At 43.3% G+C, this 25933-nt stretch overlaps 1 protein-coding gene across 1 annotated transcript in view; it reads right to left on the reverse strand.

Annotated features, from left to right (window-relative positions):
* Positions 1 to 15781, reverse strand: part of LOC126484657 (uncharacterized) — a 327587-nt gene extending 311806 nt beyond the window's left edge. The window contains exons 1-2 of the mRNA XM_050108248.1: positions 15770 to 15781; positions 15234 to 15516 (exon numbers count right to left, since the gene is read on the reverse strand). Coding sequence (XP_049964205.1) covers positions 15234 to 15516; positions 15770 to 15781 — 295 coding nt within the window. The remainder of the gene's footprint in view (positions 1 to 15233; positions 15517 to 15769) is intronic.
* Between the last annotated feature and the right edge of the window lie 10152 nt (positions 15782 to 25933).

Below are 25933 nucleotides of genomic sequence, written 5' to 3' on the forward strand. Positions count from 1 at the left end.
CATGACAGAAATATGTTGTCGACCCAGCTAACTTGTACACTTGGCGAATGGGTAAAAAGATTCTTCTACCTTGCCCGATTTGGGTTTTCTTGTGGATGTGATAATCACTCCCAAAAAAGTGATGAAAACATAAGAGTTTGTCACATAAACTGAAAATAAAAAATTAAACTTTTCACTCAATAGAAGATTTGAACCAAGGACCTTTCGCTCCGCAGCTGCTCACGTTACCACGAGACCACGGCGCTCCTGCGTTGCCACTGTCCTTAATATTGCCTATCTTCCCATGAACTACTCAGTTTGTATATTTTACTTATTTTTTCACAGTTCCACACAACTTCTTCCTGTTTTCTCAATTGATCTGTGTTCAGTTTTTCAAGGCCTATCCACTGTGCCAACTTATAACTAAATCTGAGGGGGTGCGATGGGGAGGTTCCCTTGTTAGAACAACTTAAACCTAACTAACCTACGGACATCACACACATCCATGCCCGAGTCAGGATTCGAACCTGCGACCGTAGCGCGTGTACTAAAAGATATGACATTAAAACCCTATTGTGTGAGCGTGGCGCAAGAATTGAAATTTGAGGATCAGTTCATTATTGTAACTGGCTGTTAACATCAGTTGCTAACGGTTACTTGGACCACTTGCTCCACTGGTTTCATTCGTCAGATTATGTAAACTTCCCGGATTGCAGATACTGGTCGCAGGACAATCCACATGTTCTGCAAGAAGAACGTTTCCACTCAGAGTAGTCAAAGTGTGCGTTGTCCGACAGACGAATTACAGGCCCCATATTTCTCAATTACACCTTAAACTTTGCCAAACATCTAGACATCTTTGACTCTTTCTATGCACAATGAACAGATGCAGAGAAGCTGTGCGCATTATTCCAACAAGATGGAGCAACCGCTTACACTTCTAACCAAAGTATGACCCACATCACCAAAGTGTTTCATATGGACAGACATGTCAGGAGAAGCGTCTGGCCTCCAAGGTCCTCGGACTTGATTAAAAAATGGTTCAAATGGCTCTGAGCACTATGCGACTTAACTTCTGAGGTCATCAGTCGCCTAGAACTTAGAACTAATTAAACCTATCTAACCTAAGGACATCACACACATCCATGCCCGAGGCAGGATTCGAACCTGCGACCGTAGCGGTCACACGGTTCCAGACTGAAGCGCCTTTAACCGCACGGCCACACAGGCCGGCCAATTAAAAAATGGTTCAAATGGCTCTGAGCACTATGGGACTTAACATCTGTGGTCATCAGTCCCCTAGAACTTAGAACTACTTAAACCTAACTAACCCAAGGACATCACACACATCCACACCCGAGGCAGGATTCGAACCTGCGACCGTAGGGACTTGATTAAAATGGTGTGATTTTTATTTAAGGGGCACACTAAAAAGCAATATGTATGCTGACAGTCCTCGCACAATAGACGATCTCAAACGGGACATTGCTAGAGAATTTAACAACATCATGGCTGCAGAATTACAGCGTGCTGCTGGTAAAGTCTTAACTTCGTCAGATTCGCACGGCCACCACCTCCGGCATTTCTTAGAAACAGATAACTATATATATTCTATCGTTTCTGTTACCTAATGATTTTTAATTTCTTCAGTATTATTTTAATATCGGGTGCGAGGCGTACCTGTTTTATGTGGGACACACTGTATTTCAGGGAAAATATCCAGTCCATTCAAAGATAATTATAAACAGAAAAACACAAGAAAAAAATTAATTTCTGATATCTAGAAACAGACATACGTTACGATGAAGATCACGATACATAAACTTAGATTCAGCTCTTTTAAAACATATTTGGTACTATAAACAGAACGTTGAATGACATCGCAAGAAAGAACACCAGAATGACACTTTATAAAGCAGTGGCTACACCAGTTTCAATGTATGGGAGTGAGATCCAAACAACGGAAATGAGATTTTTTGAGAAAATTTAAAGGATGCTCAAGATTAGACAGAACATGTAACGAAGACATAAGAACAGAAAGTGATGTTTATAATATTGGTGAAAAAGCGGACTACTGCAGAAAAAATGGAAAGGACATATTAACGGCATGAATGAAGGTAGATTCCGAAAGAAGATAAGGCTTTATAAGGAAGAAGAGATCCTGGGACGCCTAGGAAAATATAGGAACAACTCTGAATGTGAACTCTGAACAGGTATTTTGCCTCAACCGTGAAGTGCAGGGGGATAAGAATGATACGAAGTCTTTATTGCACAGTAATTGGACATTCGCGGTAAGTAATTTTTCGTACTTTGATGCATTTCTATTTGCATCATCAGCAACAGCAATTATTCGCCATAGGTGACTGAGTTACTTGACTCATTTCCTGTTATACCTGTTGGATCATAGGGCAGCAGCAAAGACCTTCTATCTGGTTCTGTTGGCAGCCAAACATGTCTTGTGACAGCCAGAGCGACAGCAGCAGCGAGTACTGTTTGTATAAAGCGTTTATTTTGCATTTTGTTTACGACCTTCCACTAAGGAAGGGATTCTATTTGTGTTTATCTGCTCTGCATAGTAACTAACAGTTCTTGATAAAACTTTACGTAGTTTTCGTGTTAGATTTCTTAGTGTTTTCTTGATCGTTTAGAACAGAAAGCGCCCTAAAACCGTCTTTTGTTTGTTTCGCGGCCGTTAGCCACTAGTCACCTGAATCAGCAGTTGTCTTGTGACAGCCAGAGCGACAGCAGCAGCGAGTACTGTTTGTATAAAGCGTTTATTTTGCATTTTGTTTACGACCTTCCACTAAGGAAGGGGTTCTATTTGTGTTTATCTGCTCTGCATAGTAACTAACAGTTCTTGATAAAACTTTACGTAGTTTTCGTGTTAGATTTCTTAGTGTTTTCTTGATCGTTTAGAACAGAAAGCGCCCGAAAACCGTCTTTTGTTTGTTTCGCGGCCGTTAGCCACTAGTCACTTGAATCAGCAGTTGTCTTGTGACAGCCAGAGCGACAGCACCAGCAGCAGCGAGTACTGTTTGTATAAAGCGTTTTTGTACTTATTTGCTGCGCTTAGCTTTTAAATAGTTTTTCTGGGAAAACCTAGCGTAGTTTTCGCGTCTCGTATTTCAGTGAGTGTTTCTTGATTATCAGAGTAGCTCATCAGAAGATTATCTTGGGAATTTGTCACCGTATAGAGTAGGGTAAACATAGTCATGTGTAGGGGCTGTGGTTGTTGTGAGCGGACGCAAGGAAAATTGGCCACTCTTCGGGGGCAGGTGGAGGCTTTGTCTGTTAGGCTCATCGAGCTCGAGGCGCAGGCGTCGGCTCGTAGTGGCGTTGGGGCAACTGTGGTGAGACCTATGCCTACTTCGGTGGCCTTGGAATCACATGGAACCCCTGATGTCGCTGCGTCTTCCGGCAGTGAGCATCTTACCGGTCAGCCATCACTCCAGGGTGAATGGCGGACAGTGGTGGGCTCGCGCGTGCCTGGCCGAAAGGCGAAGGTGGGATCTGGCCGCGTGGCAGCTGCCTTACCCCTTTCCAACAGGTACGGGGTGCTTCCTAGTGGTGATGACATCGTTTCCGAGCCACCACAGGGTGCCTCGCCTGTTGGGCCAGTGGCCGATTCTCCGGCAAGGTCCCGACAGTCACAGAGGGCGGGCCTATTAGTTATAGGGAGCTCCAACGTTAGGCGGGTTATGGAGCCCCTCAGGAAAATAGCGGGTAGGTCGGGGAAGAATGCCAGTGTGCACTCGGTGTGCTTGCCGGGGGGTCTCGTCCGTAATGTGGAGGAGGCCCTTCCGGCAGCTATTGAACGCACTGGGTGTGACCGGCTGCAGATAGTAGCACATGTCGGAACGAATGACGCCTGCCGCTTGGGTTCTGAGGCCATCCTTGGTTCCTTCCGGCGGCTGGCTGATTTGGTGAAGACAACCAGCATCGCACGCGGAGTGCAAGCTGAGCTTAATATCTGCAGCATAGTGCCCAGAGTCGATCGCGGTCCTCTGGTTTGGAGCCGTGTGGAGGGTCTAAATCAGAGGCTCAGACGACTCTGCGACTATAATGGTTGCAAATTCATCGACCTCCGTTATTGGGTGGAGAACTGTAGGGCCCCCCTAGACAGGTCAGGCGTGCACTACACACCGGAAGCAGCTACTAGGGTAGCAGAGTACGTGTGGCGTGCACACGGGGGTTTTTTAGGTTAGAGGGACCCCCCCTTGGGCGAAACGATAAAATACCTGACGGCTTACCAGAGAGGACATTATCATCGTTGATAAAGAATGTCTGTCCTCAGAGACCAAAAACAGGAAAAGTTAACGTAATATTGGTAAACTGCAGGAGTATCCAGGGCAAGGTTCCTGAATTAGTATCTCTTATTGAAGGAAATAGTGCGCATATAGTATTAGGAACGGAAAGTTGGTTAAAACCGGAAGTGAACAGTAACGAAATCCTAGACACAGAATGGAATATATACCGCAAGGATAGGATAAACGCCAATGGTGGAGGAGTATTTATAGCAGTAAAGAATTCAATAATATCCAGTGAAGTTATTAGCGAATGCGAATGTGAAATAATCTGGGTTAAGTTAAGTATCAAAGGTGGGTCAGATATGATAGTCGGATGCTTCTATAGACCACCTGCATCAGCAACCGTAGTAGTTGAGCGCCTCAGAGAGAACCTGCAGAACGTCGTGAAGAAGTTTCGTGATCATACTATTGTAATAGGGGGAGACTTCAATCTACCAGGTATAGAATGGGATAGTCACACAATCAGAACTGGAGCTAGGGACAGAGACTCTTGTGACATTATCCTGACTGCCTTGTCCGAGAATTACTTCGAGCAGATAGTTAGAGAACCAACTCGTGAAGCTAACGTTTTAGACCTCATAGCAACAAATAGACCGGAACTTTTCGACTCCGTGAATGTAGAAGAGGGTATCAGTGATCATAAGTCAGTGGTTGCATCAATGACTACAAGTGTAATAAGAAATGCCAAGAAAGGAAGGAAAATATATTTGCTTAACAAGAGTGATAGGGCACAAATCGCAGAATATCTGAGTGACCACCATCAAATGTTCATTTCTGAGGAAGAGGATGTGGAACAAAAATGGAAAAAATTCAGAAACATCGTCCAGTACGCCTTAGATAAGTTCGTACCGACTAAGGTCCAAAGCGAGGGGAAAGATCCACCGTGGTATAACAATCATGTACGAAAGGTACTACGGAAACAAAGAAAGCTTCATCATAGGTTTAAGAGTAGTCAAATCATAGCTGATAAGGAAAAGCTGAACGAAGCGAAAAAGAGCGTAAAGAGAGCAATGAGAGAAGCATTCAACAAATTCGAACATAAAACATTGGCAAACAATCTAAACAAGAACCCTAAAAAGTTTTGGTCATATGTAAAATCGGTAAGCGGATCTAAATCCCCTATTCAGTCACTCGTTGACCACGATGGAACCGAAACAGAGGACGACCGAAGAAAGGCAGAAATACTGAATTCAGTGTTCCGAAACTGTTTCACTGCGGAAAATCGTAACACGGTCCCTGACTTCAGCCGTCGCACAGACGCCAAAATGGAAAATATTGAAATAAACGATATCGGAATTGAAAAACAACTGCTATCACTTAGTAGCGGAAAAGCATCCGGACCAGACGAGATACCCTTAAGATTCTACAGTGATTATGCTAAAGAACTTGCCCCCTTTCTATCAGCAATTTATCGTAGATCGCTGGAAGAACGTAAAGTACCTAGCGACTGGAAGAAAGCGCAGGTCGTTCCCATTTTCAAGAAGGGTCATAAATCAGATGCGAATAATTATAGGCCTATTTCGCTTACGTCAATCTGTTGTAGAATAATGGAACATGTTTTGTGTTCTCGTATTATGACGTTCTTAGATAATACAAATCTCCTTCATCATAACCAACATGGATTCCGCAAACAGAGATCATGTGAAACTCAGCTCGCCCTATTTGCCCAAGAAATTCACAGTGCCGTAGACACTGGCGAGCAGATTGATGCCGTATTCCTGGACTTCAGGAAGGCATTTGATACGGTTCCGCATTTACGTTTAGTGAAAAAAATACGAGGTTACGGAATATCGGACCAGGTTTGTGATTGGATTCAGGATTTCCTAGAAGAAAGAACACAACATGTCATTCTTAACGGTTCAAAATCTGCAGATGTAGAGGTAATTTCGGGAGTACCGCAGGGAAGCGTGATAGGACCTTTATTGTTTACAATATACATAAATGACTTAGTTGACAACATCGGTAGCTCCGTGAGGCTATTTGCAGATGACACGGTTGTCTACAAGAAAGTAGCAACATCAGAAGACTCGTACGTACTCCAGGAGGACCTGCAGAGGATTAATGCATGGTGCGACAGCTGGCAGCTTTCCCTAAACGTAGATAAATGTAATATAATGCGCATACATAGGGGCAGAAATCCATTCCAGTACGATTATGCCATAGGTGGTAAATCATTGGAAGCGGTAACGACCGTAAAATACTTAGGAGTTACTATCCGGAGCGATCTGAAGTGGAATGATCACATAAAACAAATAGTGGGAAAAGCAGGCGCCAGGTTGAGATTCATAGGAAGAATTCTAAGAAAATGTGACTCATCGACGAAAGAAGTAGCTTACAAAACGCTTGTTCGCCCGATTCTTGAGTATTGCTCATCAGTATGGGACCCTTACCAGGTTGGATTAATAGAAGAGATAGACATGATCCAGCGAAAAGCAGCGCGATTCGTCATGGGGACATTTAGTCAGCGCGAGAGCGTTACGGAGATGCTGAACAAGCTCCAGTGGCGGACACTTCAAGAAAGGCGTTACGCAATACGGAGAGGTTTATTATCGAAATTACGAGAGAGCACATTCCGGGAAGAGATGGGCAACATATTACTACCGCCCACATATATCTCGCGTAATGATCACAACGAAAAGATCCGAGAAATTAGAGCAAATACGGAGACTTACAAGCAGTCGTTCTTCCCACGCACAATTCGTGAATGGAACAGGGAAGGGGGGATCAGATAGTGGTACAATAAGTACCCTCCGCCACACACCGTAAGGTGGCTCGCGGAGTATAGATGTAGATTTCACTTCACGTTTTACCAGCTTTCAGAGCTTCTTCCAGCGTTCTTTTCCATGTCTTTTTGGGCGGCCACGTCTAAGTGTTCCCTGTGCGTCCAATCCAGTGCTGCCTTTTCAACCAAAAATGTTTCAAAAGGCTCTGAGCACTATGGGACTTAACTGCTGAGGGCATCAGTCCCCTAGAACTTAGAACTACGTAAACCTAAGGACATCACACTCATCCATGCCCGAGGCAGGATTCGAACCTGCGACCGCAGCGGTCGCGCGATTCCAGACTGTAGCGCCTAGAACCGCTCGGCCACTCCGGTCGGCTGCCTTTTCAACAGCTCCTTGTTGTTTGCGTATTGTGTGACCAATCCACCTCCATTTTCTTTCCTTTATTTGTTCACGGATTGGTCGCTGGTTTGTCATCTCCCACAATTCGTCATTTGATATAACATCTGGCCACCTCACATTTATAATTTGCCGAAGACACCGGTTAATGAAGACTCGCAGCTGGTTTACAATAATGTTTGTTACCTTCCATGTTTCGCAACTGTACAGGAGGACTGACTTTACGTTGCTATTGTACAAGCGCAGCTTGGTTCGTCTCGAGATGTTCTTATTAAGCCAGACAGGGTACAGTTGCACAAAGATTCCATTTGCCTTCCGTATCCTACTCTTTGCATCCTCCTCGGCCCCTCCATCTTTACAGACGGTACTTCCTAGATATACAAAGGAATCTACTTGTTCTAATTCCTTTCTATACGCTGTTAGCTTCACCTGTTTTTCAGATCGCGTTCGCATTTCCTTAGTTTTCTGAACATTTAAGTCCTGCAATTTCTGCTTTCTGTTTCAGTTGCTACAGCTTTTCTTCCATGTCACGCAATCTTTGCGAGAGCAGATAGATATCGTCAGCGAAGTCAAGGTCTTCAAGCCTGTCCTGCATTCCCCACTGAATACCTCTTCTCCTACCATCAACAACTCTTTTCATTACGCTGTCCAGTACCAACAGAACACGGTAGGTGACAGAATACATCCCTGCCCCATCCCAGCATTTGTTTGGATAGATTCAGTAAGTTTCCCATTGTGTAGCACCCTACATTCATATCCATCATACATGACTTTAATAATATTTATTATCTTTGATGGTGTTCCAAATTCTTCCAAGGTATGCCACATAACTCTTCTATTAAGAGAATCAAATGCCATTTCAGAATCAATAAATGTAAGGTAGAGTGTGTTCTGCCATTCTGCACTCTGCTCAAGTATTATACGCAGTGTGTTGATGAGGTCGACACAACTTCGGTGCTCTCTGAGCCCAGCTTGCTCTTTTCTCAGTCGTGCCTCGACTGAGTCCGTGATACGATTCAGCATCAATCTACAGAGTACTTTACTTGGTACAGATGGGAGGGTGATGCCTCGCCATTTATTACAGTTGGTAGTATCCCCTTTCTTTGGGTACTTAATAATCAGCCCTTCTTTCCAATCCTTTTAGCTGCTGCTCTGTTTTTACACATTTATTAATTATAAATGTGTAAAAACAGAGCACATAGTGTAATATCAAAGTTTCAGGCTTAATGCAGAACGTAAACAAAACAGCGTTACACCAAAGTAACCCAAGTCTGATGTTGGCACCGTAGACCACAGACAGACACAGACCGGACACGCCTTTGCCTCTGACATCTTCAAGTTCGAAAGCAACATCTAACGTAAGTCACGTGATGCAGGGTAAACAGTGGAGTTTGTCATTACGCACTACAGTAAGTGGGGACGTCAGTCACAGTTCTCTCAAGTATAGCTGAAATCAAGCACTGATTGCAACAACTGAACGATTTGTTGTCCGTATTAGTATTACACATATAATAGTACAGTTTGCCTAATTTCACAGAAATTCTCAATATGAATGCGATGGCTGCCATTTTTACATTTGACCAGGTAAAAGGGTAACAAACAGTTTGAAACGCTGTACGAGATTTCTTTATTTTTACAGATGAGAGAATTATAGTTCTTCGGTCAATTTCTGTCTCTATTGCCCTGTGAGTCACTTAGACGTCGCTTCCACTGGAGCAGAAAACGAAATATCAGTTTTGCAGGAAGTATTCAGTATTCTGACAATTTCTCAACAATACGTTTCTACACCTACATCGATACTCTGCAAATCCCATTTATGTGCCTGGCAGAGGGCTCATCGAAACACCTTCACAAATGGCTCTGAGCACTATGGGACTCAACATCACGACCTCAGAAGTTAAGTCCTATAGTGGTCAGAGCCATTTTTTTGTATCTTTACGTGCGAACTCAGATTTCCTTATTTTACTACGATGTCGTTTCTCGCTATGTAGGTCGGCGTCATCAAAATATTTTCCCAAGTCGCTTTTCGCGGATGATGCTGTAGTATACAGAGAAGTTGCTGCATTAGAAAATTGTAGCGAAATACAGGAAGATCTGCAGCGGATAGGCACTTGGTGCAGGGAGTGGCAACTGACCCTTAACATAGACAAATGTAATGTATTGCGAATACATAGAAAGAAGGATCCTTTATTGTATGATTATATGATAGCGGAACAAACACTGGTAGCAGTTACTTCTGTAAAATATCTGGGAGTATGCGTACGGAACGATTTGAAGTGGAATGATCATATAAAACTAATTGTTGGTAAGGCGGGTACCAGGTTGAGATTCATTGGGAGAGTGCTTAGAAAATGTAGTCCATCAACAAAGGAGGTGGCTTACAAAACACTCGTTCGACCTATACTTGAGTATTGCTCATCAGTGTGGGATCCGTACCAGGTCGGGTTGACGGAGGAGATAGAGAAGATCCAAAGAAGAGCGGCGCGTTTCGTCACTGGGTTATTTGGTAACCGTGATAGCGTTACGGAGATGTTTAATAAACTCAAGTGGCAGACTCTGCAAGAGAGGCGCTCTGCATCGCGGTGTAGCTTGCTCGCCAGGTTTCGAGAGGATGCGTTTCTGGATGAGGTATCGAATATATTGCTTCCCCCTACTTATACTTCCCGAGGAGATCACGAATGTAAAATTAGAGAGATTAGAGCGCGCACGGAGGCTTTCAGACAGTCGTTCTTCCCGCGAACCATACGCGACTGGAACAGGAAAGGGAGGTAATGACAGTGGCACGTAAGGTGCCCTCCGCCACACACCGTTGGGTGGCTTGCGGAGTATCAATGTAGATGTAGATGTAGATGTAGTAGAAGTCCGGCATCATGTCAGCGACACTCTCCCCCCTATTTCGCGATAACACAAAACGTGCTGCAGCTCTTTTAACTTTCTCGATGTACTCCGTTAATCCCATCTCGTAAGGATTCCATACAGCGTAGCAATACTCCAAAAGAGGACGGACAAGCGTAGTGTATACAGTCTCTTTAGTACATGTGTCGCATCTTGTAAGTATTCTGCCAATAAAACGCAACCTTTGGTTCGCCTTCCCCACATCATCATCTGTGTCATTGTTCCAATTTAAGTTGTTCGTAATTGTGAATGTTAGATATTTAGTTGAATTGCAGCCTCTACAACTATGTGATTTACCGGGTAACCGGAATTTAATGGATTCCTTTTAGTACTCGCGTGGATGACCTGAAACGTTTCAAAAATGGTTCAAATGGCTCTGAGCACTACGGGACGCAACTGCTGAGGTCATTAGTCCCCTAGAACTTAGAACTAGTTAAACCTAAGGACATCACAAACATCCATGCCCGAGGCAGGATTCGAACCTGCGACCGTAGCGGTCTTGCGGTTCCAGACTGCAGCGCCTTTAACCGCACGGTGAAACGTTTCGTTTACCGCTTTTAGCACCATAGAGATATTGTGTCTAAGTCACTTTGCCTTTGGCTTTGATAGTCTAATGAATTTACTAGACTAGACGATAAATGTCAGCATCATCTCCAAACAATCTTAGGTGGCTGCTCAGATTTTTTTTCCTAAATCGTTTACATAGATAAAGAACAGGAGAGGACCTACAGGAAGGCCAGAAATCTCTTCTGTTTTACGAGATGACTTTCCGTCAGTTACAACTTCTCTGACAGAAAATCACGAATCCAGTCGCAGAACTCAGACGGTGTTCCATAAGCACGCAACTTTATTACAAGCCGCTAGTGAGGTACGGTGTCGAAAGCCTTCTGGAAATCTAGAAATACGGGATCAATTTGAAATCCCTTGTCGATAGCACTCAACACTTCGTGCGAGTAAACAGCTAGTTGTGTTTCACAAGAATGGTATTTCCTAAATCCGTGCTGACTGTGTCAATAGACCGTTCTCTTCGCGTAATTAAAAATGTTCGAACGCAAAATATGTTCAAAAATCCTGCTGCATATCGATGTTAGCGATATGGGTCTGTAATTTACTGGATTACTCCTATGCTGCCTTTCTTGAATATTGGTGTGACCCGTGCAACTTTCCATTCTTTGTGTACGGATCTTTCATCGAGCGGGCGGGTGTATATGCTTGCTAAGTACGGAGCTATTGGATCAGCATACTCTCAAACTAACCTAATTGGTATACAGTCTGAACCGGAAGACTTGCTTTCATTAAGTGATTTAAATTGCTTCACTATTGTGGGGATATCTACTTCTACGTTACTCATGTTGGCAGTTGTGCTTGATTCGAATTCAGAGATTTACTTCGCCTTCTCCGGTGACGGAATTTCGGAAGGCTGTGTTTAGTAAATTTGCTGTAGTAGCTCTGTCATCGATAGTATTTCCATTCTATCGCGCAGAGATGGCACTGAATGTGTCTTGCGCTAGCATACTTTACATACGACCAGGTTTCGAAACAAAGTTTCGTTGTGGGAACTATTATAAGCATCGCGGATTGAAGCCCGTGCTTGACGGCAGTGCAGACAGTACGTCAGAAATGAGCTCCGTGTACTCACTTTAAACTCGCCACAGAATTTGTCATCTCCGAACTCTACGTCTCCGTTTGCCCGCAGTCTCGACTTGTGAATAGAATTTTTCTGGGTTTGCGACAGCATTGTCAATACGTGAAACTACCGACGTTTCGGTCACAGTTGCAGGTGACCTTCTTCAGGATGTAAACAAAAACACCCTGAAGAAGGTCACTTGCAACAGTGACTGAAACGTCGGTAGTTTCACATACTAACAATGCGGTCACAAACGCAGAAAAATTTTACTGACGGTGACAATGGTTTATATCGACTTGTGAGTCTCCTCTGCGGCTCGCTCTAAAGGAGGGAGAGTCCGTGAGTTCGCAGGTATAACCGCGGACACGCGGTATTCCCGCTACGTACGCAACCGTTTTTATAGATATTCCCGCCATTAAACGGTGAATTGCTCTTCCTTTAACTTGTTATTGATTTTCCGTCTTGAGCTTACTACAATTTAATCAATGAGAATCTTACACGAGACGCATTTCGCTTTTATTTATCAAACACCTTTTGTGGTTATTCTGCAAACGGGATACAAACGCGTGTACATGTTTGGTTGCTTTAGATCAAAAACTTTATAAACAAAGTTGGAATGCAAGTTACTTGCGGCGTTTCTTTATGTATTCTCCAAACCACTGCTTCTCCCCTCCTTGCTAGCAGCGGTTCACGTGGAAATACCTCGTTTCACACGTCCACTTGGCAGTTTTTGCCATTCTGCAGTATTTCTTGCGCTGCATTTGGGTTATTTATACTTCGCCTTTGTAAAACGAACTAAAGTTACGTGTGTTTCTCACCCCGCACGGAATTACAGTGTTTGTTCCTTTGTTTTCGTGTGGCTTGTGAGCGTTGGCAGCCTGTGAAACTACATGGATGGTCATTATAGGACAGAACCTGGGAGGAGATGGTAGTGGTAAATGGAGCGTGTGGTTATATGTGTGTATTTTATGTCACATTAAGTGGTCAGTCAGTTTAAAGAGTGTGTTGTCTGACAGGTTGGTCTGATCATTTATGAGTTTTTCCTTTTCTGGTATGGCCTTATGAATGTGGTTGTTTTCTTGTAAGGTGAGGTGTTTTTGTTGTTGTCCATCCTTATCATTTTAATGTCAGTGTGTCTGGTGGTAATTTTATGTTGTTGGGTGTAAGTGTTCTGAAAAAGTTGAATGACCTGTCCTATACTTTCGTGCCCTGACATGTTCTTTGTATCTGGTGTCAAATGTCCTGGTTTGACCTATGTATGTTCTATCACAAGTACTGCATTTCAGTTGGTATATTCCAGATTGTTGATTGTCAACCGCTGCTAGCAAGAATGGGAGAAGCAGTGGTTTGGCGAATGTATAAAGAAACGCCGCAAGCAGCTTACGCTCCAACCTTATAAACAAACCGCTCTTATTTGATCTAAAACAACCACAAATGTAGAAACACATGTACACAATTTGCAGAATATTTGCGGAAGATGCTTGAAAAAATAAAAGCAAAATGCATCTGGTGTAATTCTTTTTATCTGAATTGCAGTAAGCTCATGGCGGAAAACCAGTAATAACTGATTTTAAAAACTGCTCCGAAAGGTGCCATACAAAAAAAGATACTATTCATTTCCTTCACACAATCAGTATTTCGACCTTATAGTCATTCTCATGTGCAAGTTGAAATGCCACGAAATGTCAGTTCTACGTAAATGACAGAAGCAAGTTATATGCCAGTATATCGACTGATCGGTTAGCAGCGAATGTTTTTCTGTTTACACATAAATATAATATTTAATACCTATTCAAAGAATGTCTAACAATTGCGTTGGCATACACACACTTTCGATGCATTACCGAGTCAGCAACGATAGCACCAGAAAACATGTCATTAGCATGAAGTGCAGTCTCTAAATGGGGATTATTAAAATAAATTACGAAAATGGTAAGGTTCACGACTCGCTGTTAGTCCATAAACGCGAGCTGCCGTGACCAAATGGAAACAGAAATGGCTCGGAGATGTAACAATGACGTCGTTCCATGCCAGCTTTAGTTTGACGCAGCACGTGTTCTCTCGTAGAGGGAAAAAATAAACAAGAATACATCCATTTTCTTTGCATTGGACGAAATTTGTGTTTTCGTCTGAAGGGTGGACTACAGCGTGAAATTTATTCCAGATATCACCCTATCTCTAACGGAACACATTTTCAATTGTGTAGTTTCGATCAATTAATTTTCCGTCTTACACCTCCAACAGTCTCACAAAACACAGCTTGTAAGTAGGATGTTTAGGTTTTTATGTTGGTAACGCCACGCAGCGCTCTGCATGAAAATCACTGGCTGTGCTGTGTGCAGTCTGTGACTGGTTTGCATTGTTGGAGTATTTGCTATTGTAGTGTTGGGCAATTTGATGTGAACAGTGCGTAGCGTTGAGCAGTTAGAGGTGAGCCGCCAGCAGTGGTGGATATGGGGAGAGACAGCAGTGGTGGATATGGGGAGAGAGATGGCAGAATTTTGAGAGCGGACGATCTGGACGTGTGTCCGTCAGAAAAAGGAAATTTGTTAGACTGGATGTCATGAACTGATATATGTATTAAGACTTTTGAACACTATTAAGGTAAATACATTGTTTGTTCTTTATCAAAATATTTCATTTGCTAACTATGCCTATCAGTAGTTAGTGCCTTCAGTAGTTGGAATTTTTCATTTAGCTGGCAGTATTGGCGCTCGCTGTATTGCAGTAGTTCGAGTAACCAAGATTTTTGTGAGGTACGTGATTCATGAAAGGTCTAGATTATTGTTAGTCAGGGCCATTCTTTTGTGGGGATTATTGAAAGTCAGATTGGGTTGAGGTAAAAATATTGTGTCAGTTTAGTGTTGATCAGAATAAGTAAAGAGAGAAATGTCCTGGTACGCTCAGTTTTGCTCAGCTGTTTGAAAATGAAATAACGTAACAAGCTTTATCAGCACAGTCACTAATAATTTTCCAAAGGGGACGTTTCAAGCTTCGTTAAAGATCAGCTAATCCCGTCAACCGGTCAGTTCGCCTTACCAGTGCTACTTTGCAACAACAAGATCTTCCGTACTAATATTAAGTCACGACTAGCGCTACACTCCAGCACGCTTCAGTAAAGGAGAAGAAACCGACGAGTATGAAGCGACCGCAGCGCCACGGTTCTCAGACTCGTCATACTGGCGAAACTACAACGGGAACCTAAGCACTGTTGTAAGAGCGACACTTTGATTTGTGCAGTATGTAACACGCATTATTGTATTCGCTTTGTTTCTGATCTGCAGCACAGCCAGACAGACCTACCTGTGCGATCAGCAGGTGGCCGCGAGCCGATGCCTGGCAACGTGACGTGACGAGGTGGTCTGGGCGCGCCGCGGCGGCGGCAGCTGCGCGCTGGCCAGCGAGAGACGCGCACTGTGGTGCCGTAATACGGCGCCGGCTGCAACAGCTGTAGCTGCGCTGTTACGTCACGCGGGGCAGTCGGTCGGTCGGTGGGCCGCTTTTCACTTTTGCGGCCGCTCGCCGCTTCGCTGACTGGCGCCCTACCTGCTGGGGCGGTGATGCTGCACCGGCAAAGGCGACGCTGCTGCCGCCCGGCGGCGGGACGCGGCACTTGGGTCGCAAGTTCGGTTTCCCTGTGGTGCGGCCTTCGCAACGGACGACCGAGACAGGTGATGTGTCTCGTGCGGAAACTGCAGAGTCGGTGTGGTTGATATGGTTACCCGCAATCGCCCACCTCGATTTACCTACGGAATCTCGGAAGGTAACCGAAGTGTGCCACCTTCGCGAAACCACTTCCTGGAGCACCTGCTGTGTGCGCTCTAGCTCTTTAGATTTACATAGCCTGTCATTAATACTCGTATTCGGTCACTTCCGTACATCTGTTTCTGTATGCTATTTTCCCGAAAAAAAAAAAAAAGTTCAAACGGCTCTAAGCACTATGGGACTTAACATCTGAGCTCATCAGTCCCCCTAGACTTCTACTTAAACCTAACTAACCTAAGGACATCACACGCATCCATACCCGAGGCAGGATTCGAACCTGCGACCGTAGCAGCAGCGCGGTTCCGGACTGAAGCGCCTAGAACCGCTCGGCCACAACGGCCGGCTTTTGTCGAAAACTGGCACAAAACACAGGTTACCTCTTGCAGAGAAGAGAATAGCGACCAGCCACTACTATAATGCTATTTGCTTTCACAAATAGCTCCGTTACGGTTTCGAACCGACAAGCCCATTATCAGGCGGCTGTTCGAGTTTAGATACATATTTGTTGTTGTTTACATTAGTTTTCACTTTTAATTTTACCTTGAGCTAAAAATTTCTTGCGACTAACAAGGATTGAAAAGAATGTTAACAAATCCTTAAAGTGAATCCGGTTTAATTTTAGCTTGCTTACGTTGAAACTCCTGTTCGATTAGGTAGCAAGCATTGCAACTTCGACGTAAGTAAGCTAAAACTAAAACAGTAACACTTTATGTATTTGTTTACATTCGTTTCAATCGTTATTGGCTAACATTACAGTTAAATAGGCAATTTCTTACATTACGTTTTGGTTTTAGGGCACCGCCACCCCAAGATATTTTCAAGACAGGGGAGGGGGGAACAGAAAGTGAAAACTAATGTAAACAACAACAAATATGTATCTCAACGCAAACACCGTTTGATGATGAAACTGTCGGTTTGAAATCGGTAACGACGCTATTTGGGTCAATACACAGCGTTATTGATGTAGCTGGTTGCTGTTAGCTCTGCAAAAATCAACCTATATGGAACAGCAAATATTTTAGTAGTTAGTAGTACAGACCAACCCAAGGAAAATATTCCGCCGGCCGGGGTGGCCGAGCAGTTCTAGGCGCTACAGTCTGGAACCCCGCGCCCGCTACGGTCGCAGGTTCGAATCCTGCCTCGGGCATGGAAGTGTGTGATGTCAGGTTAGTTAGGTTTAAGTAGTTCTAAGTCCTAGGGGACTGATGACCTCAGAAGTTGTCCCTTAGTGCTCAGAGCCATTTGAGCCATTTGGAAAATATTCCATATCATATGTTTCCAATTTTTATTGATTATAGAAGCAGAACTGTTAGAATATAACCCGAACACGTACTTACAGAAAGTATTAAAGAAAGTCAAATGATTTAAGTTCGTAGTTGATTTTCTTAAATTCCACCTCCCAGTTCAGCGCACCTCCGTATCCTCTTGGCAGCCCCATGTGCAGCTCCTCTGACATCTTTACGTTCTTTTATGAGGACACAACTATACATAATCTGAGCGATCAATTCCTCTCTAGTGTTTACCTTTTATTTGCAGACCTTCGCCTTTCAACCATCCCTGCAGGCAAAAACCTAAAGGTGTAATGCGTGAGAACTTAGGTGGTTTAGAAATGTGGCCGTTTATGCTAGTCTATATTCGAGGAATGTCAGGTTTAGATGATGTGTCCTGACGACCAGAATGTGCAGAGCGGCTGCCACGCTGCAAGAACATGGCCATCCACGTAGCCAAAAGAACCTCTTCCGGTAATGCTGTCAGCTCGTTTTCAATAAGGCTTACGTAACTGGAGTCTATAGAACAATCCAGTAACACAACAGGTCCAATCAAGTGTTGTCTGTGATACCAAATCACTGTCCCTTAACATAGACAAATGTAATGTATTGCGAATACATAGAAAGAAGGATCCTTTATTGTATGATTATATGATAGCGGAACAAACACTGGTAGCAGTTACTTCTGTAAAATATCTGGGAGTATGCGTGCGGAACGATTTGAAGTGGAATCATCATATAAAATTAATTGTTGGTAAGGCGGGTACCAGGTTGAGATTCATTGGGAGAGTGCTTAGAAAATGTAGTCCATCAACAAAGGAGGTGGCTTACAAAACACTCGTTCGACCTATACTTGAGTATTGCTCATCAGTGTGGGATCCGTACCAGATCGGTTTGACGGAGGAGATAGAGAAGATCCAAAGAAGAGCGGCGCGTTTCGTCACAGGGTTATTTGGTAACCGTGATAGCGTTACGGAGATGTTTAATAAACTCAAGTGGCAGACTCTGCAAGAGAGGCGCTCTGCATCGCGGTATAGCTTGCTCGTTAGGTTTCGAGAGGGTGCGTTTCTGGATGAGGTATCGAATATATTACTTCCCCCTACTTATACCTCCCGAGGAGATCACGAATATAAAATTAGAGAGATTAGAGCGCGCACGGAGGCTTTCAGACAGTCGTTCTTCCCGCGAACCATACGCGACTGGAACAGGAAAGGGAGGTAATGACAGTGGCACGTAAAGTGCCCTCCGCCACACACCGTTGGGTGGCTTGCGGAGTATAAATGTAGATGTAGATGCTGAGGAGCACTTTTCATCATGTGTCTTCGTAAAGGTTTTTGGGTGTCAGTTCCGAATGATATTGATACCGTTCGTCATGAGTGGAAGTGCCTTCATCAGTAAGCAGTATTAATAGGGTTACTAGGCGATTTTTGGTTAGACAATTCCAATCGATTACCTTTATCAGCTCCTCGAAGGTGTTAAATACGTTATGTCCGCCATATTCTGTATAAGGAACACGGATACATGTAGAACTCCGGCGTTTTGTTGCTGGAGGACTACGTTTTATCAACTAAATATTGGGTTCTGCTTCATCTACTCTGTTTATTCACACACTCAGATCAGATATGAGTGCTGGACAATGCCCAGTCTAACGCAGTTTAGTAAAAACACTCTCGAATCTTGGACTCTGCGGTTAAGAAATCGTCTACTGTATTCTCTTTCAACATTTGTAAATGCACTAATCAGCTACAACATTATGACCATCGACCTACTGTCGACATAAACCCGTCCAAGCGATAGCAGCGTCACCTGGAGAGAAATGACTGCTAGTCAGACAGACACACACACACTGCAGTAGTATCACTGAGCGAGTTGTCCTTATGTGGAATGGAGAAGGCGCGCGATCTGTCTTAAGGCCTCCGTAAGCGATCAGACATATTGTCAAACCTATGCTTGCCAAATATCTGATCGTGTACGATGAAGTGTGACGCGTTTGTCAAGCATAGATCGTGTTTGACGTGTTAGCGAGAAATTTTGATGGACAGAAAGTTTGACAAGATGGCGGACGTTGTGTGTGTCGAGGTTTCGCCGCATTTGTTTAGTGAAAAATTGTTTTATTGTAATTCATTTCACTGTATCCTTAGTTTCCACTGCTATGAAAACCGTGATCATCAATAAAAACAAAATAGCACTGATACTAAAATGGAAGCAGAAACACATCTGTGCCAGCCATATGTTAACGCAAGAAGAGGTTATGAACAAAGTCTATATTTTACGCTTACAGTGACTTACAAGCGGAGTGAAATGAAATAAAAGAAATCGGAGCTCTCCGGTTCTTCCACGGACGTTGCAGTATTTTAATGACCTGTCATAGAAGAGCATAAATTTTCTTTTTCAGTGTGAGGGTGAAACATTTCTTTTTTTAATGTGAGGGTGAAGTAATGCTAAACAAGTTATTAAACGTTCCATTGTGCTTCCGCGGAAAGCTGATGTAACCATCAGGTTCTGAGTGAAACCTACGTGTACGGGATTGTTTGACATATCCTTGGCTGGATGAGAGCGAAGTTAACAGGCAAGTCTGCTCTTTTAGGAGGGCCTTAACAAGTTTTAAAAAAAATGCCGATTCGAAGAAATTTGATGTAATTACCGGGTTCTGAGATTAATATTTCCTTTTAGCGTATTTTCATGGGCAAATCTTTCATTTAAAGCTATTCCCTGGTCCAGAGCCTTCTTTTCTTCTTGAAACACAGTTTCAAAATCAATGATAGGACTGGTTTGTCTGCATTTGTGCCGTCCTCACTACTTTCAAAATACATACGTATACGAATAGCGTCTGTTCCAGAGTGAGTTTAAACTGGCAAACATTGTTTGAACGCGTACGGGTTTGATTGTGAAATCCGTGGCTAGATAAGAACGTTTTTGTGAAACGCGTTTGATCGTTTACGGGGGCCTTTAGACCGAGATAAGATTATAATGGCCCAGAGGCTCGACACGACCATTTTGGAAAGTGCGCGACTTGTGGGGTGTTAGAGGAGTGCTTTGGCGAGTGTGTTCAACACGTGGCGGGACCAAGGTGAACCCACGTCCAGACGTCTTGGGGTGGGCGGACACCTCTTATTACAGATGTCGGACGTAGTAAGCTGGTTAGACTAATAAAACAGGACAGTCGGCGAACTGTGGCGGAACTAACATCACACTTTAATGTTGGGCAGGTAGGGGGTCGTAATGTTATGGCTGATCAGTGTACATAGGACATGCTTACACAATACAGCAGGACTAGCCAATGAATCACAATCACAGATGAAAAATTCAACTACATAAATTCAAGCGCGACTTCACAGATTGAACTTTAAAACAAAAATGACAATCGATAAATAAATACGAGCTACCTGGAGTACCAACACAAGAAACGAAAACTTATCTGTGTCACCAGCTGTGTGTCTGTCGCACTGGGCCCGTGTTAAACGGAATGGTTTTTTTCCATATTAGCTCGTGCCACAATTTCCTAGAATAATTACTAATCCTCATAAACGACATATATACACTCAGCAAACAAATATAATTTGAATAAATGAAAAATGTTTTCTCTTAAGTCGTAAACGATGTTATATAACAACGTAATAAAACACTTTTTAAATGATGCTTAACAGCTTAGCACTATAATTTCTTTAATATTCTGACAACACATATTTTTAATACACAAATAATATTAAAAGGCAAATATTTGTGGGATATCCTTTGCCCATTTTCACAGTTTCCGAAATATCTTGCCCGTAACCAACGATTTTTGCGGCCCACTGAGTGTCAATAGTTTCCATTCTCCCCTCAGGTTTTTCTTCAAATTTTTCTTTCGAGTTGATCATAGTTCTTCTGACCATTCTACAGGGCTCGTCCCATAAACTCTCCTTTGGGTTACGGTATGCCAACTGAGATATTGACTTGATAAGTTCGGGAGAGTTATAAAGAAGCCATTCTTTTACAAGGCCTCAGGGCATTATCACAGGAAAAATTCCATATTTTCTGGTGTCCTGTGGAAATTTCGCTAGAGCTTGTTGACGGAACCCCCATTATTCATCGTGCTGTCAGTGAAAGGAATTTCCCACTACACCAGATGACGATGTACAGTGCCGGCCGAAGTGGCCGTGCGGTTAAAGGCGCTGCAGTCTGGAACCGCAAGACCGCTACGGTCGCAGGTTCGAATCCTGCCTCGGGCATGGATGTTTGTGATGTCCTTAGGTTAGTTAGGTTTAACTAGTTCTAAGTTCTAGGGGACTAATGACCTCAGCAGTTGAGTCCCATAGTGCTCAGAGCCATTTGAACCATGTGAACGATGTACAGTACCGTACCAAAACGCTGCCGCCACTATGTTTTCATCTAGTTGTAAATGCTTTACCTGCAGCTCATAAATTTGTTATCGCCTTACAATATTCACCATACCACAGTTGTTCCTTATGTTGAATAGACTTTTACTTTTCTCCAACCAGCAAATGTAATATCATTATGCCACTAAGACACTTCGTTAACGTGGATCCTTGATAACTGGCGGATTTCGGCTCGGTTCACTTTGTTGACGTATGGCTCTTTTCTCGCCACTCTTCCGTTGTAAGTTTCTTCTCTGATAAGCATTTGGACAGCTGATTCACTTAATTGCTTACCACATTCTTGCAGCACATGGACTGAAATTTTAGGTGGACTTAATATAAGATTATGTTAACTTTCTTATGATTAATCGCCTTTCTGCTGCATTTAGCTTTCTTTTCTCCCTATTTAAGGGACGGATTCAATGGAATCCTCCGCCTGAGATCATCTTGTGACGTCCACAACAGTACTTCTAGGCACAGTCAACAGACCATCAATATCTGTGTGAGTGCGACCCTTCGCTAGGTTTAAGAAAAAATTCTCGCTGTTCGAACGTCGTATTGATTTCCATGCGTTCTAGCGCGACCTTGCAGGCCAAGCCACAGCACGGAACAATAACAAATGAGCGGACGGGAAGAAACTGGCCTTGTCATACCACCCACATCGCCCGTTTGCACGGTTGACTTCAAGTCAAGCTCTTACGTGATGGAGTATTTAATATTCGTTCCTTCACGAATCTCCCAAATTAATTAACTTAAGAACAAATATTCTTTCACTTCATCAAAAAAACTTAAACACGCAGTACTGGTGCCCCATAGTAACGTTTATTTAACAGTGCGTTATGAACCGAATTTAATCTTTCTAGACAATCTACACATAACTTAACACCAAACAGATAGTCCAGACAACATCGGCGACAGTTCATAGCCGTACAAATATTGGTTTTTGACATTTTACAACTATATATCGATACACAGATACAAGCGTAACTGAATTCACAAAGAATCTCCGAACAAATACATCTTATATTACTTTATACTCAGATTATTACTTTATACTCAGATTACAAATGTAGGAACGCATAAGGCAAAAGCTTTGTACAGGTGAGTAATGTAATAGCTTCTATGTTACACGGACAAGCTAGTGAATGTGATGAACAGGACGAAAAGACTGAGCATCAAAGGAGTGGGAGACTGAGAAAGGAAACAGTCCACCTTCTCTGAACGTGTCTTGAATGAATATCGTTCTTGTGATATTAAAATGTGATGTCCTCCATAGAAAAACTAAGAGCAAAAACCTGATATCAATAGAAATTCTGGGTATTAATAAACACCAGTCGAAGAATCCTGACCTGGTTCTTGACGACCAAACACAGTTACATTATTCGCAATTACTAAAGTGGCAGCAGCCAATCAATATTTTTCTCACCATTAGATAATGTACTTGGTATAACTGTTTCACACCCAGATTCTATAGAAATTCTGCTTCCCCTCTGCCCCTTCTCTGCTTTTTTCGGCCTCTTCATCGCCTTCACCAGTTTCTCCATGAAACATAGTAGTCTGCGCTGTCACTCACTTGTACAACGTTTATGGCTAATCCGAGGTCAATTTTTTTATCCTCTGATCAGATGCAAAATTAAAATCACAGTTAATACCCGGCGAGACTTTGTGCAGGTGTGTCTGTAGTACACCCGTTTTCAGCTTTGCATCGCACTCTTCAGTTCTGAGTGCGCAGTGAGCACGTAAAGACGCCTAGAAGTTAGTGTCTTCCGCCAAATGTGAAATTGTTCTGAGGATTGTCAAATGGCTCTGAGCACTATGCGACTCAACTGCTGAGGTCATCAGTCGCCTAGAACTTAGAACTATTTAAACCTAACTAACCTAAGGACATCACACACGTCCATGCCCGAGGCAGGATTCGAACCTGCGACCGTAGCGGTCGCTCGGTTCCAGACTGTAGCATGAGGATTGTCGTCTGATGTCATGCAGGGCGTATAACTTGATGACAATTCTCAGACGCACCCTGCAGGAGCAACGAAGACGTTTCTGTAGCATTTTCAACGGGAAGTGTTTGATAACCCATAATACAGCCTGGAGTTGGCCCCCTCTGAGTTTCATCTCTTCGCTTACGTGTACCGCTGACTATGAGGACAGCATTTTAGCACAGACAACAAGCTGCACACCAGTGTAGAGAAGTGGCGGAAATCGGAAGCGGCTGCCTTCTATGACGAGGGTATTGGAAAGTTGGTACCACGCTACGACAGCTGTCTAAAGTAGAAATAGCGACTGAAATGTGTAATGGTAGTGACACTCCAAGATCACAATAGTAATCCTTTATAGTTGCTACATATTTTATTACAATCAAAAGCATTATAAAATCGCAATCACAATACCTCTCATTACTTTCAATCAACGTAGGAACAGATTAAGGATAAGAACACAGATCTTTTAAGGTTTGGGTAGCTAACTTTCCTAAACAAAACTATATACAAATGACTAAAATAATTAAGGATGTGTTTTAATTTTGACCAAACCAATCTTCAAATTTACTTACTCAGTTGATTAATCAACGATATTCTTAGAATGATTGCAACTAGAACATGACCATATGACAATACCCCTAAATTGAGCTTGCTTCAATATTGCTTGTGAATTAGCGATAGACGCGAGCAGACCAAGGATTCAAACTAATACGAGAGATCCACGAGACAGGAAATGACATAGAAATTTACTCAACTTTGTACTGCCATTGAGCTTCAGATGCTATAATTCTCCACCGGAAAGATGGAATCACGCAACAGTGACAACATAACCCAAGATGTAAAGGAGAGGGCAGGGCCTTAAATATCTCTTTGCCCCCTGTGGTGCTCTGCTCCCAGTATGCTCGCATCGACCGCTGCCAATTATCTGTAACACGACACACATCAACGGCAGACAATATTCTGAGACATAAACTACACAATGTTGTCTAGAGAACAGGTGATCAATACAGCTGAATACAAACAAATTAGCCCACGTGAGTTACTTGGCCAGTGACGGCCCTTAAGATTTAATTAATAAGTTCGCTAAAAAACATGCCCTAAAGTTAAGATGACAAGAATTACCTCGGCGCACATTTACACCCCAAACTTCCAAATGAACTACAAGGTACAAGAGAGGACGTATCTCGGCGTGTCTTGAAACGCCAGAGCCGAACTTAGTCACTACTCGTTGCACTTCTGGCAACTTCCTTAACCACGCTTCATGTCGGTAGGTTGGGCGTAGCCACACTTTCTCAACTGCCGTCAAGATAGTTAGTCACGACACCGAGGTAAGTGATAAACAATTAAAACAATTCCAAAGGATTTTTAATACACTGGCATATTCAATTAAGCCGAACGCAACCCACCGAAACAACTCGGCGACTCCAATTCAATCGGCCGGCGCAGCTTATAACAGACTCGAAGGAGCTTGTCCTTCCGACCTCTAGGTAAACCAGATCACCATTGGGCGGTGGAGCTGCCCTCACGACTCAACATGCCGTACCCGCTGGTCCCGTTCCTTCCTTGTCCGACTCGTCCTCTTGCCGTCCAGCCTACGTACACAGTCCCACGTGACTCTCGCTCACCGCCAATCCCGACACACCTCCCCAGCAGAGCGCACGCGCTGCCGTTAAATCCGCGTCGCCAAAGATCAGAAGACAAATGAGCATCGAAGTCGACTCAAAGATAAAAATGACGATCGATAGAAACTGCCGCCAGAAACGCACCAGCTCAGCTACTACGCACAGAAGTAGCTGTAAGGTGTAGCTAAATGTTGCAAATGAAGCGTTTTTTATTTTCTCTCTGGTTTCCTTTTCGCGACCCATCAGGTGAAAAAAGTGGTCGTTCATTCCTATATCTATAAAATTTAGTATAAAGCAGGGCTTCACAGCAAACGAGCTCCGCGAGCAGACGGTAAGCTCAGGCCTGCGAAGAGAGAGTGTGCTGTAACTCCGCCATCATCACAGAGAGTATGCTGGGAAGATGTGTGGAGACTTGTGTAAAAGAGGAAATCGATTCTGGAGGAAATTTAGACTGTCTGTATATTCTGCAAATCAGCGCAAATTGAGTACTGGAAGCTTTTTCATTTTCCCATTCAGTTCCGCTACGAATCCTCATTTTTTGCCCCCAACATGACTGTAGACATACAAACTAATAAATTCCATGACAAACTCATTTTTTTCTAGACTTTGTCCAACACTGATAAGAATACCACATCCTGCTGTGTGCCTGTGATATCTGCACGTTCATAGTGCGCTAAAGAATATCCAACACAATCTCTGCAAAACTATGCAAGCTGAGTCTGAACGTGATTTGGCATAAACTATGTTCTACGCATGTCTGTCATGCCAGATAACGGCATCACGCGCGATTGTTCTGCCTCAAGTGGACATGAATATTCAGCTGCAACCATCGGGTATTTTTTTTTATTAAATCACCTTTCGTGAAAGGACGCAAGGATTTTGCTAAAAGCATATCCGAACGGCACAGACACTTGCTTTTCCTTCATTTTCCTTCATTTTCTTCCTCCTCTTCTTTTTCTTTATTCTTATTTCATCGTCTCCCCCTGCACCCCATAAGGGCAGTGGGTGGGC

This window comes from Schistocerca serialis, chromosome 6 (genome assembly GCF_023864345.2).
Source record: "Schistocerca serialis cubense isolate TAMUIC-IGC-003099 chromosome 6, iqSchSeri2.2, whole genome shotgun sequence".
NCBI lineage: Eukaryota > Metazoa > Arthropoda > Insecta > Orthoptera > Acrididae > Schistocerca > Schistocerca serialis.